This window comes from Chiloscyllium punctatum, chromosome 9 (assembly GCF_047496795.1).
Source record: "Chiloscyllium punctatum isolate Juve2018m chromosome 9, sChiPun1.3, whole genome shotgun sequence".
In the NCBI taxonomy this organism is placed as follows: Eukaryota; Metazoa; Chordata; class Chondrichthyes; order Orectolobiformes; family Hemiscylliidae; genus Chiloscyllium; species Chiloscyllium punctatum.
The window spans coordinates 24,797,819-24,812,863 of record NC_092747.1 but is presented as its reverse complement, the minus strand read 5'-3'; the positions used below and the strand labels follow the sequence as shown (position 1 = coordinate 24,812,863).

Sequence of the window (15,045 nt, the reverse complement as noted above, 5' to 3'; positions counted from 1 at the left end):
TAGTACACAAGTACTTCAATATCTATCTAAACTATTGAGCTTTCAACAATGTAGATCTTCATAAGAGGACAAAGTCTACATTGCTATTGTTCACCACTCTTCCATATGACCATGAGGCTTTACTCATTGACTAAAGGCATCTCTGGACACTGGAAAATATTCACCAGTGGTCTCTCCAAGGCTATCTAAATTCAAAGTGGGCAAACAAATTCCACTCTCTTCACTGAAGCCAATTTCTCTGTCACTGCACCCATAATCATATTATTATTTCCACAACTCATGAGTTTCACGTGATCTCAAGGGAGGACAGGCATAGCATTTTAAGGACAAACTGAAGGCCTCATTGAAAAGGGACCAATTGATGTTGGTACATGAGAAGAATTTGTTGCAAATCATGCCATGTAGTGGCACATCAGCCAACAAGTGGCAGCATAGTTGGCCGCAGAAAGTTTACAGTAGTGAAGTAAAAGAAGTGGAAGATGGGAGTGTAGAATCTTGGCTTGAGCACCCCTCACTCTGCCCAAAGACCCATGGCACTAGGATTGGCCAGCTTGGACAGCTGAGAAAGCACAAATCATGGCAGATTTCATTCCAGTTTCAAGGGACTGTCAATAATAAATCAAATTGTAATAGAAATATAATGCAATAAAACACATCTACATGCTGTGATATATTCCATAATAGACTATTGTTTTCACCGTTGCATGGTCAAAGTGTGGCTCATAGTGACCTCCAATCCCATAGTTGACTACTTGGAGATACTCTGCATAAGGCGGCTGCACATTTAAGCCAGTAAGATATGAAATGCGTTGATCCAACTTTCTGATCACTGGATCCACAGTGTCTTTGAGCCAGGCACTGAGAAAGAACACACAAATATATTCATGGTTACTGAAAAAAAATGAACAACCAATGATAGCTCCTATTATGTGGTGAGCATAAAAATGAGTGAGCCATGATGAAGGGGGTGAAAATGATTAGGAGAAAAGGGCTTTAAATGATAACCCCAAATACCAAAAACATATGAAGACCTTTGTTAAAACAGAAGGAATAAAACATTAATTGTTGAAAGAAGTAATTGATGATCGAAACTTATATTAGGAATGAAATAGTTCATAGTTAACAAAAGAGCTTACATTTCTATTATACAATCTCAATGTAATTCAGAGTCAATTCATTACATTTGAAGTAATTGTGTTAGCGCAGATATCGCAGTCTTCAATTTCAATGTTTTTTATATATTTCCTTTGCAATCCACTTGCAGCTGCACTGGTCCCAACAATGCTGTTTTGTTCCCCACTTGCAATGGTCATTCTGAATCTGCTTTGCCACTTGCTTCTCTCCTTCAACAGCCTTTCCATATTTTTGACCAGGTCTCTACCTCCCACCCCATACCTCACATATCTTCCCATCCCTGTTCCTATGAAGTGTGTCAGGTTGAAACTGCCCTACGACCTTTGCTCTTGTTCTTACCAGCCTTGACATTAAAATCACAAAAGAAATTGCATGTCTCTATTATAACATCCAAGGACCCAGCCAGGTGTTAGACTTAGAGGTAGGTGAGCACTTTGGTGATAATGACCATAATTCGGTTATGTTTAAAAAAGCAATAGGCAGGGATAGGTATATACCACAGGGAAAGAGGCACAACTTGGAGAAAGGCAATTATGTTGTGATTAGGCAAGATTTAGGATGCACAGGATGGGGAGGGAAACTGCAGGGGATGGGCACACTTGAAATGTGGAGCTTATTCAAGGAAAAGTGACTGCAGGTCCTTGATAAATATATACCTATCGGGGAGGAAGGTAGTTGTCAAGTGAGGGAGCCATGGTTTACCAAAGATGATGAAGTTCTTGTCAAGAGGAAGAAAAAGGCTTATGTGAGGATGAGGCGTGAAAGCTCAGGGGTCTTGAGAGTTATACGTTAGCCAGGAAAGATCTAAAGAGAGGGCTAAGAAGAGCCAGGAGGGGACATGAGAAGTTGTTGGTGGATAGAATCAAAGAAAACCCTAAGGCCTTCTATAGATCTATCAGGAATAAAAGAATGACTAGAGTAAGATTTGGGCCAATCAAAGATAGTACTGGGAAGTTGTGTGTGGAATCTGAGGACATAGGGGAAGCGCTTAATGAATACTTTTCGTCAGTATTCACATTGGAAAAGGGGGCAATGTTAGTGAGAATACGGAGATACAGGCTACAAGATTAGATGGGATTGAGGTTGACGGAGGAGATTTTAGCAATTTTGGAAAATCTGAAAATAGATACCCCTGGGCTGAATGGGATTTATCCTTGGATTCTCTGGGAAGCCATGGAGGAGATTGCAGAGCCTTTGGCTTTGATCTTTATGACATCATTGTCGACAGCAGTAGTGCCAGAAGACTGGAGGATAGCAAATGATGTTCCCTTGTTTAAGAAGGGGAATCGGGACAGCCCTAGTAATTATAAACCAGTGAGCCTTACTTCGGTTGGGGGTAAGATGTTAGAAAAGGTTATAAGAGATAGGATTTATAATCATCTGGAAAGAATAATTTAATTGGGGATAGTCAACACAGTTTTGTGAAGGGTAGGTTGTGCCTCACTAACCTTTTGATTTCTTCAAGAAGGTAACAAAACAGGTGGATGAAGGTAAAGCAGTTGATGTGGTATACATGGACTGCAGTAAGGTGTTTGGTAAGATTTCACATGGTAGGTTATTGCACAAAATATGGAGTTTCAGGATTGAAGCTGATTTAGTGGTTTGGATCAGAAATTGGCTAGCTGAAAGGAGACAGAGGGTGGTGGTTGATGGGAAATGTTCATCCTGGAGCTCAGTTACCAGTGGTGTGCTGCAAGGATCTGTTTTGGGGCCACTACTGTTGGTCATTTCTATAAATGATCTGGATGTGGGCATAGAAGGATGGGTTACTAAATTTGCAGATGACACTAAGGTAGGCAGAGTGGATAGTGGTGAAGGATGTTGTGGGTTACAGAGGGACATAGACAAGATGCAGAGCTAGGCTGAGAACTGACAAATGGAGTTTAATGTGGAAAAGTGTGAGGTAGTTCATTTCGGGCGAAGTAACAGGTATGCAGAGTACTGGGCTAATAATAAAATTCTTGGCAGTTTTGATGAACAGAGAGATCTTGGTGTCCAGGTTCATAAAGCCCTGGAAGTTACCACCCAGGTTGATAGGGTTGTTAAGAAAGCATATGGTGTGCTGATGTTTATGGGTAGGGGGATTGAGTTTTGGAGCCATGAGGTTATGCTTCAGCTGTACAAAGTACTGCTAAGGCTGCACCTGGAGTATTGTGTGCAGTTCTGGTCACCGCATTATAGGAAGGATGTGAAAGCTTTGGAAAGGGTTCAGAGGAGCTTTACTACGATGTTGCCTGGTATGGAAGAAAGGTCTTTTGAGGAAAGGTTGAGGGAACTGAGGCTGTTTTCATTGGAAAGAAGAAGGTAGAGAGGAGACTTAATCGAGAAGTATAAGATAATCAGAGGGTGAGGTAGGTTAGACAGTGAGTGCCCTTTTCCTCAGATGGTGAAGATTTACAGAAGGAGACATAACTTTAAATTGAAGGGTGATAGATTTAGGACAGATGTCAGAGGTAGTTTCTTCACTCAGAGAGTAGTAGGGTTGTGGAACGGCCTGCCTGCAACAATAGTAGACTCGCTAATGTTAAGGGCTTTTAAATGGGGATTGGACATGTGGATAATAATGAAACGGTATAGGTTAGATGGGCATCAGATTATTTTCACAGGTTGGTGCAACATTGAGGGCCAAAGGGCCTGTACTGTGCTCTAAAGTTCTATGTTCCATGTTCTAACCCCAGGCATTTTTAAATAGCCATCTCAATTTATCCTGACACTTTAAAAGCATACTGTTCGGATTTTCTATTTTTGAACTCACTTTAAAATCTTGTCATTTAGGTCACGTTGTCTTTCGCTGCAAAAATGCATCTCTTCCATTCAACTGCATCTGCTATATGTTTGCCCATCTCGCCAGTCTGTCTATGTTCTTCTGAAATCTATTACTGTGGACCATTCCACCTTATAATTGGCAATGATTGTGAAACAATGTTGGATACTTAAACTCTACCTTCTAGAATTATACAACATTTCAAAATTTAAAAAAAGCAGAACAAAAATTACAATGTTTCCAAGACTTTTTTAGGTATTCATTCACAGGATGTGAGCATCATTGGACAGGTTAGCATTTACTGTCAATCCATTAGGGCAGTTAAAAGTCAATCACCTTGCTGTAGGTCTGAAGCAAAATTCGCAAAGCTCCAGCAATGCATAACGTAACCTCTGGCAAGGTGGAAGAAGACAGGAAAGTTTAAAAAGGGGAATTTAAAAAGTCTTGCAGTTAAGATGACAACATATATTGAATTTAAAGTTAGCTGCAAGCTAATCTGAATCATCAGAGTTAGATCAAATTGAAGGCAAACATGGTCAGAGACAGACTAATCCATTGGCAGGTAAGGAATGTAATTGGAAGCTTGCCAACAGATTTTACCTTTTGCTGATCCGATACTCCACTGCAGCCTGGTTCTCTCCAGAGGCCACCACTGATCTCTGCAACTGTTGACCCAAGAGAAAAGTGTCAGTGCACTTCAGATCACTCAGCCAGCAATCAATCGTATATAAAAACCAAAAGAACTGCGAATGTTGTAAATCAGAAATCAAAACAGTAATTACTGCAAGAGCTCAGCAGCATCTGTGGAGAGAAATCAGAGTTGATGTTTCAGGTCCAGTGACCCTTCCTGGAATCAAAATCTGATGCTGAATTATCTTAAATGTTTGCCAGTCATGGTCTCATTAAACAATCACAAAGGTGCAAAGTTTTAAAGCCTCTTTGTTAAAAAAGATAGTCTGCTTCAAAGATTTTCATTTCTTCATTTTCTCAGCTTTGAGGAGAAAACAGATGACAGTTCAGTTTGGATATTGGTTAACTCTTTCATAGTCATTGCACAATGAACTCAATGTTAGAGCAGGGTGTAATAGTTGGATAATAACAATGGCTTACTTTTAAATGGGGGTTGTAGTCAGGCTAGCCAAACCCAGAAAGCCAGAGAGAGTCACTTGGACAACCAGGTGCTAAGGCAGGTTGTTTAAAAGGTTCAGGAAGGAGAAAGTGAGGACTGCAGATGCTGGAGATCAGAGTCAAGAGTGTGGCGCTGGAAAAGCACAGCAGGTCAGGCAGCATCTGAGGAGCAGGAGAATTGACATTTTGGGTAAGAGCCCTTCATCATCAGGATACTCTTGATTGTTTAAAAGGTTCACCTCAGTTCTACTGGTCTTAACTCAGTTACAATAAAAACAGTACGGTTCTCTAGCACCTCACCCTAAACATGCTCTCACCTCCCAAATTCTCCCACCCAATTCCTATGGCTCCTCAGACTCTCCATCCTAAGCTTCTATACATATTCACTGACTATATAGTAACATGAAACTCTATAGTAACATTTTAAAAAACTTTAAAAGAGGCCATTGATTGATAACTTGCCACTTAAAAATACATCTTTCCCTCTGAGTCAATTGAGTGCCAGCCGTCCAGAGAGAGCCAAGAATATATAATGGAGCTTGGCTGAGAGCCCAGACATCTATTAGTCTGTTAAAACAGCTGAACCCCAGGGAAAAAGACTGGGTGATTGACAACTCTGGCTCTCTGTTCTATGTCACCAATTGCACAATATTTGTTTACACAAGCTAGAGAAGTTTTGAGTGCTTATAGTTTCCACTCTTGATACTTTCAGGGATCAAAATTACAGGGCAGTCTAACTCCATGAAAATTATGGAGGACAAGGAAATGCTTCTCCTCAGTTTGGAGACTGTCAGGAGTAGGCACTTGTAGCAGGTTACAATGGTGAAAATTAGAAACTCTTGGAATGGAGTTAAAAAATCTCAGAATCAGGTACAGCCCATGAGTTTCATCTGTCTGTGGAGTTTCCTTGACTCAATTAATCCTCCTAGTGCTCAGTTATCAGAGATTCCTGGTCAGAATGTTTTTGAACAAACAGAGAAAATGCTGGAGAAACTTAATAGCTCTGGGAGCTTCAGTGGGAGAGAAACAAAATTGATGAAAATGAATCATACCACCCTCGAAACGTTAATGCTCTTTCTTTCTCCACATCTTCAAATTTCCAGCATCTGTAGTATTTTCCCTTTACATTTTCAAACAATCGGCTTTCCTCTTAACGTAATATATCTGATTGGGCGCTGTCGCCTTTTCTTGCCACAGTGTTGCTTTAGTAATGAATCATGATGGAAGTGGGGGAAACGCATTTGTTCTGGAAACTTAGTTTCATGAAGCAATTTGATTGTCTTAAATAAAACTGCTGATATCACATCTATAAAGCAATGACAACATTTTCTCTCAATCTGCGCGTGTGCCAGACTTCCTGCCACCTATAACCCAAATAAATTGAATTGTACCACATGGTTAATGGGTTCTAACTATTGTGTAGGAACATGCGAGAACAATGGAGTCGAGTGATTTTTTAAAAAATCATTTGTGGGATGTGGGCATCACTGGTTAGACCAGCATTTATTGCCTATCCCTATTTGCTCAGAGGTGGGTTAGGACTCAACCACATTACTGTGGGTGTGGAATTACATGTAGACTAGACCAGGGAAGAATGGCAGTTTCCTTCCCTGAAAGACATTAGTGAAGCATGGAGTCATGGTCATCATTAGATGCTTAATTCCAGATTCTTTTGTATTGAATCAAAATTCCACCATCTGCCAAGGCAGGATTTGAATCTGGGTCCTCAGAACATTATCAGAGTCTCAAGATTAACAATCCATTGATAATACCACTAAGCTATCTCCCCTGCCCTGTTGTATGTGGTAGGCTGATATGAGAAAGTAGTTTTAGGAAAAATTGGTGCTGTGTGTGAATGGGGGATTGTCTTTGAAACTGAATTTAGGCAAAGCTCACAGATAGACCAGTTTCACAAAGCAATTTGAATGTTCTAAGATAAAATTGAAGCAACATGGCTAAAAGCAGCAGCATATCTTGTCTCATGGCTGTTCAACAATATGGTTAATAATGTTGGAACATGGACTTAGCCAGGTCTACGGGTTTCAATGAAGGATAGTGGGTGTACATTTTCACATGTGATGTACCATGAAGACTGGAGCTTCATACCTGGTCACAGATGCAAGAATGCCACTTTTGTAAAATATTGAAAAGATATTGGTACCAAGGAACTGTAACATACTGTGAACCATTAGCCTCAATAGGAGAAGAATAAGGGGAAAAAATTGAAGCAGTGAATAGTTTGCACTGGTGATTGTGTCTTCAGCTTTTTTGACACTTCTGAATCCAGAAGCAAATGCCTAATGGAAGACCATTAAGATGAGGTTATGAGTACCTTTGCCAAATTTCAGTACAGTTTTGCATCATACCTTCCCAAATATTACTGCACTCAATCACAGAGCTGAACTGAATCAGGGGAACTACAATTGACATTAAGATCTATGGCTTATTGCAGAAGGGAAACAATTGGAAAGACTGTGCTTCATCATATTCTAGAGGCATTCGGTTAAAGATTTGGAGGTGGAACATCTCAGGATAATCTCTTGGCCAAAATGAAAGTCAGTCATTTGGATACAACGTTCACCCAGGAGCTGCACCCTCACAAAAATTAGTTCCTCCAGGAGAAGGTGGGGGATATTAGAAAGAAACCCAAACAGGTTCTAGATAATTAACTAAATTAGAGTTTTGTACTATAATGTGATGATGCCATGATGGAATCATCCCAGAGTTTGCCTCCTGCAGGAATGTGCACAATATTCAGGAAAGATTGTCTTTTTGGCTGGAGTTCTTCCTTTTTGGGCAAGACAATCAGGCCTTGTCTTCTATTGGTTTCTCAACCCAAAGTTAAATTCATGCCAGACAAGTGAGAGGCAATAACCATCTCAAAATCATCTTCCCTTGATATTTAATGGCTTTACCATTATTGAATCCATAACTATCAACTTTCTAGGGATTATCACTGACCAGAAATATAACTGGACAAGCCATGTAAGTGCTGTGGTTACACAAGCAGCTCCAGTGCTGAGAGTTCTCTGAGTGAGTAACCCATTAACTGACACCTCAAAACCTATTCACCATCTATAAGGCATAAGTTAGGAGTGTGATAGAATATTCCCCACTTGCCTGGATGAATGCAGCTCTAACAACACTCAGGAAGCTCAGCACTATCCAGGGAAATCCAGCTTGCCTGATCTGCACCTCATCCACCACCAGTGCACAGTCACTGCAGGGTTCCCCAACTTTCTACAGCTCCTTTGACAGCAAGTTGCAAAGTTTTGATCTCTACCACCTAGAAAGACAAGGGTAGCAGATGCATGGGTACAAGAAGATGTTGATCTCCAAGTCCTGACTTAAAACTAAATCATTGTTCCTTCACCGACGTTGGGTCAATCCTGGAACTCTCTTCCTAACAGCATGCGGCTGTCCATATACACATGGAATGAGCAGTTCACGAAGGCAGCTCAACACTTCCTTCTCAAGGGCTTTAAGAAATGCACAACAATCCAGGCTGTGCAGAGATACTCACTTCAGATAAACAAGTAGTAAAAAACAATCCCATTTTCCTGTTTTAGAATTCATTCCATGTACAAGATGAACAGCTGCCATTTCTGGGCTCAGTCTGGAAGGAGATTATGCCACCACAAAATTGTTTCCCTACATTAAACAGCCTCAAGGCCTTTACTACTATTTCCTCAGGTTTACAGTCATCTTCCGAGTGGTCATAAAAGCAAAACACTGCAAGTGCTGAAACAAATTTAACAAATGCTAGAGAAACTCAGCAGGTCTGGCAATCTCTGTAGAAAGAGACAGAGTTAATGCTTCGAGGTCAATATGACTCTCCTTTTGCCAGAATTGTTGAGTTTCTCCAGCATTTTCTGTGTTTGTTCATAATGGCAATCCTGGGAAACAGTTCCATTAATGAGAGATGTAAAATCCTCTGGGACCTATCACCATCTTTCAGTGTTGACTAAATGTATCCCCAACATGACCCTGTTTTTGTGCTTGAAAAGTAGCCTCACAGTCAAGGTGCGATGTAGGTGAATGGCACCGTTCAAGGTAGGGAGAGCTGTCAGAGCAGGGGGAGAGCAACCAGCAATGCAAGAAAATCATTAACAAATCCAAAGGCACAGTAGGCTCAGTGGTTAGCACTGCTGCCTCACAGTGCCAGGGAGCTAGGTATGATTCCAGCCATGGGCAATTGTCTATATGGAGTTTGCACATTCTCCCTTTGCCTGTGTGGGTTTCCTCCCACAGCCCAAAGATATGCAGATTAGATGGATTGACCATGCTAAATTGCCCATAGTGTCCAGGCATGTGCAGGCTAGGTGGATTAGTCAAGGAAAATGCAGGGATAGGGTAAGGGGTAAATATAGGTGGGATGTTCTTCAAGGATTGGTGTGGACCTGATGGGCTGAATGGCCTGCTTTTGCACTATAGGGATTCTATGAAAGGGATTTTGATAGTGTGCTAATTCTACCACACCACCCAGGTCATCCTGGGTGATTTCTTGAAATGAGAAAAGATATTTCACTGCTTGCTTAATGGGTTCCAAATATCAAGCTAGAGTGAACACAAAATCAATCTGGAAATAATGATTCACTAAAAAAAAATTCATTCCAGTCACACATTTTCCAATACAAAATTATGCATCAGACACAATTGTGCAATTTTGATGCTGTTTTAGATAAATTAAGCCAATTATTTGTAATACATGGGTATAATTTGTGATGAAGGGCTTTTGCCCGAAACGTCGATTTCGAAGCTCCTTGGATGCTGCCTGAACTGCTGTGCTCTTCCAGCACCACTAATCCAGAATCTGGTTTCCAGCATCTGCAGTCATTGTTTTTAACCTCTATAATTTGTTGAAGTCAAGTTCTTATATATCATAAGAAATCTTACTGCAACTGTACAACGTGCTGGTGAGACCACATCTGAAGTACTGAGAGCAGTTTTGGTCCCCTTATTTAAGGAAAAATATTATTTCATTGGAGTTCAGAGAAGGATGATCCCTGGTATGGAGGGACTGTCTTACAAGCAAAGGCTAAACATGTTAGGACTCTACTCACTGGAGTTTAGAAGAATGAGAGGTGATCTCATTGAAACATTTTCTTTCGGGGCTTGTCAGGGTAGATGCTAAGACAATGTTTCCCCTCATTGGAGAGTCTAGGACCAGAAAGCATAGTCTCAGGATAAAAGGAAATCAATTTAAGACTGAGATGAGATGAAATTGCTTCTCTCAGTGAGTTGTGAGTCTTTGAAACTCCTTGCCACAGAGAGCTGTGGGAGTAGAGTCCTTGTGTATATTTGAGACTGAGATAGATTCTTGATCATTAGGAGAACCAAGGGTTATGAAGAAACACAAGAAAGTGGGTGTGAGGAGTGCTGGATCAGCCATGATCCTATTGAACGGCAGAGAAAGCTCAAAGGGCTGACTGCCCTATTCCTGATCCGATCTTTTATGGTCTTTATGAATTATGCATTCGAGGAGTTGTTCTACTAAATGAATAGGCATTCATCCAGAACAATCCTTCCATTCATATGAGGAAACATATGAATGCCAATCCTGCCTCTATATACCTCAACACCACATCCTTTATCCACCTATTCAATCTAATCTTGAATGTGAACATAGGCTAAGCTTCAACCACTTAACCTGGAAATGTAATTCCACATCCTCACAGCTTCAAATATATAAAGCAAGAGTTGCTTTCCCAGCAAATGCAAAATATGATTTGAAATGGAAGTTGTGAAAATTGAACTGTTGTTTGTGTGTCAATTATTGGGCTTTCATTAAGAACAATTTATCAAATCTTACTCCTACACTGCCAGTGTGTGTCAGCCTCCCAGTTCATAAGGGGGTGACTTGCATCTTGTTGGTCAACCCTGTATAAAGCATTAGCTGATGTGGTTGAGAATCTCCACTCTAGCAGAGCAGGCTCTGCCACATTTGCTGCAAAGAAATAACTGGGATGAGAAGCTGCATGTTTTGCTGGCCTCCTTTCTCTCTCTCAGTCTCACTCTTGGGTAGCTGACCTTTGTGATTCTGATCACCTCTTCCAACACCCCTCCAAACAGCAATTGCCTCCCAGTTGTCAGTACTAATGTCCATCAACTTCATATCTCACTTCCAGGTGTCCTTATTTTGGAGGTATGGAGACCAGGAGATCGTAATCCAGTGGGCAGTTCTCTGTACAGGAGGTCTTTGGGTCTACTACCAAATGGTCATCCATCTGCAGAATGTGGCTGAACCAGTACAGCCACCATTAGCTAAAGAATGAGTATGTTAATGGAATTAGCACACTCCAGGACCTCTAAGTTGGTCACTTTGTCCTGTTAAGAGATGATGAGGATACAGCTAAGACAGGTCACTCACCATCCTGACTTGGAACTATATTGCAGTTCCTTCAGTATCATTGGGTCAAAATCCTGGAACTGCCTCCCTAATAGCATTCAGGATCTCCCTACAACAAATGGACTGCAACAGTAAAGAAAGCAGCTCATCACCATCTTATCAAAGGCAATTAGCAATAGACAATAAATGCTGGCCAAACCAATACCTCTCACATCCCCTGAATGAATAAATACAACCTGAGATAACTCAACAGAGGCAGGTACCCTGGAACCGAATCACCTTTATTTACATGTGGAGAGTCCTTGGCACTGATCCAGTTCCATCTGAGCCAGCTCTCAGAGCGAACAGAATCTCTGACACTCCTGTTTAGCCAGTTCTCCCTGATTGGACCAGATTAACAGCCCCAATCAGGGAACTTATATTCAATGATGTCCACCTGACTGACCTCATTACAATCACTGCACAACCCTTCTGAAATCTCGGCTCTCCTCCAATTCTGACCTCTTGCACATCTATGATTTTAATCACTTGACCATTGTTAGCTGGACAAAAATGTGGACTGCAGATGCTGGAAATTAGACTCAAGATTAGAGTGGTGCTGGAAAAGGACAACAGGTCAGGCAGCATCCGAGGAGCAGGAAAATTGATGTTTCGGGCAAAAGCTCTTCATCAGGAACGAGAGGAGTGTCTCATTCCTGATGAAGCGCTTTTGCCCGAAACGTCGATTTTCCTGCTCCTCGGATGCTGCCTGACCTGCTGTGCTTTTCCAGTACCACTCTAATCATTGTTAGTTGGACCCTAAAGTCTGGAATTTCCTCCCTGTACTTCTTCTACTCTCTCTCTCTCTCCTTCTTTAAAATGTTCTTCAAAACAATATCTTTGACCAAGCTTTTGGTCATCTGTCTCAATTTCTCCTTGTGTGGCTACCTGTCAGATTTTGTTCCATAATACTGTTATGAACTGCTTTGGCACATTTAAAACATTAAATATTAAATATTAAACACATTAAACATGAAACATTTAATATAAATATATATAAATAAGTACATGGTTATTGTGGCTATCACTTTAAAGCAGTGAGGCTGGGAACTACACTCCCAGTGTAGTTACTTCCATACAAAGGCATCAGCTTGCTTTAGGAGATTTCTGGTCTTTGGCAGCTTTTGAATCATGTCAGTCCAGACAGGATTTACCACAGCCTCGCAATTGAAGCTAAAAAACCAAGGGAGTGGCTAAACAGACCAGGCTGGGGAATACCAGTTGCATTAGAGTATGTTTGTATTAGAGTATTTTTAATTTCCAAGATGCCTGTGCGTTTTTAACTAGAATCAGTGCAGAGATACAGGGACAATTTTTATAGTTAATGAACACATCAAATTTCAAACAATTGGTATTCAAAAAGGTTTTGTTCCATCTTGGTTGTGTGTGCCAGTGGCAAAGATACTTGCTTTGACTGTTTTTAAAGAAATGAATTTCAATGCTGTTGCAACAGAGTTTTCATTGAATCACAACTCTGCTCCCAATCATCTGTCTTGGAACAATCCACAACCCCCTCTAAGCCAAGAAGAATAAGCAACTCGGCTTTGCAATAGACTAGGAATTCACCACTAATAATATTTTTCGGTGTTTCTCAAAATATCATTGGTAATGAACAGGAGTATGAGGGAAAGGAAAGCTGAAATGTAAACACTCCCTCCAGCTGCAACATATTATTAACAGGAGCTTGCAGTCAGCTGAACATGACTGAGAGAACAATAAGCTCACAATGCACAACAATCTGCACTTAGACAAGATGAATAAGGTCAAGGTATGTTCAAATATGGAGTTACTTCTTTTTCCCTTCCCTATGGTAAAAGAGCTTGCCATAAAAGGATTTTACTTTGGGATTGATAAATGAAACAGAAAAAAAATTACATACTTCTGTCAATCCCAGGCAGAATTTGCTGCCTCCCTGTTTGAATCGACATAAATCTTTACCTTGATGACTTGTACATTTACATCACATTTAAAATGGATGTTTGGAATGAGAAATAAAGGGCACTCTGTGAATCCTAAATTGAAGAATGTTGTTGGAGTAGAGAATAAAAAGAATTTTATTCTTCTGTACTCATCCATCCAGAGAGAAAGGCAAATGTTAATGCTGCAAATTTGCCATGAAAGACCAAGAATTCTAAATACTCAATATTTGTAAAGAGGAAAGACAGATCTGTATTTCAGATGTAAGACATTTCTTCCGATTCCTGATATTTTCCTTGTCTGTCATTCTTAACTGGACAGGAGAAGAAAGGGGAGCAGCGAATTGTGTATCCTGCTCCCTCCAGATGCCACCCTAATTTCTCATCTTGAATAGTGTTAGGTGTATAATATGTTGCAGAGTATTACCTTCTCCACACTTGAGTTGGACAGCCTGGCCACCCCACTCAGTGCACTAGAAAGCTCCCTGTTCATTTCAATGGGAAACTGGCCAGGGTCCAGGGAGGACACATGAGATAGGCTAAAGTCGTGCATCATATAAGTTACGCCACTAATGCAGCCAAGAGGAAATTCCACCTCAATGAGAGTGTTTATAAAATTAAATATGAAGTGCTTCGAGAGGTTAGTCATGGCTCACATCAACTCCAGCCTACCAGATTGTAGACACCATCTCTCTGGCCCTGCACTCATCCCTGGAACATCTGGATAACAGGAATACTTACATCAGGCTCTTGCTAATTGACTACAGCCCTGCCTTTAACACCATAATTCCAAACAAACTCACCTCCAAACTCAAAGACCTAGGTCACAGCTCTCCCCTCTGAAACTAGTTCCTTGACTTCCTGACCCATAGACCACAATTAGTAAGAATAGGCGACAACACCTCCTCCAACACAATCCTCAAAACCAATGTCCCGCAAAGATGAATAGTCAGTCCCTTGATGTACTCCTTATGCACTCACGACTGTGTGGCCAAATTCCGCCCCAAATTCTTTGACAGGTTTGCTGATGACACCGCCATTGTAGTCTGGATCTCAAACAACAAGAAGACAGAATAAGAAAGAGATTGAGTACTTAGCAGCATGGTGTAAAGACACAATCTCTCCATCGACGTCAACAAAGCAAAGGAACTGGCCATTGACTTCAGGAAGCGGAATGGAGGACACGCCCCTGTCTGTATCAATGGTGCTGAGGTGGAGATGGAGAGCATCAAGTTCATGGGAGTGATGATCACCAACAATTTGTCCTAATCTACCTACCTCGATGCGGCAGTTAAGAAAGCACAACAATGTCTCTACTTCCTCAGCAGTGTAAGGAAATTCAGCATGTCCACAAAGACTCTTATCAGTTTATATACCCTCTTCCACTGGTCAGAAGATATAAAAATTTGAACATACATTCAAGCAGATCGAAGAACAGCTTCCTCCCCTCTGTTTTTACACTTTTGAATGGACCTCTCGAACGTTAATGTTGATCTGCCTCTCTGCCCATTCTCTGTAACTGTAACACAGTATTCTGTGCTCTGTGCTACTACCCTGATGCACTTTGTATGGTATGTTCTGCCTGTACTGCACACAAAACAACACTTCACTGTATCTTGGTACATGTTACAACAATAAATCAAATCATTCAGAATCTTAAAACCCTTAAAACATCGAGTCTTGAAGAATCTTACAGAAGATTCTTCAACAAAGTT

At 40.9% G+C, this 15,045-nt stretch overlaps 1 protein-coding gene across 1 annotated transcript in view; it reads right to left on the bottom strand.

Annotated features, from left to right (window-relative positions):
* p4ha3 (prolyl 4-hydroxylase, alpha polypeptide III) overlaps positions 1-15,045 on the bottom strand; it is an 80,730-nt gene that overhangs the window by 18,867 nt on the left and 46,818 nt on the right. Inside the window, exons 8-9 of the mRNA XM_072577055.1 lie at positions 4,499-4,563; positions 699-858 (exon numbers count right to left, since the gene is read on the bottom strand). Of these exons, the coding sequence (XP_072433156.1) occupies positions 699-858; positions 4,499-4,563 (225 nt within the window). The remainder of the gene's footprint in view (positions 1-698; positions 859-4,498; positions 4,564-15,045) is intronic.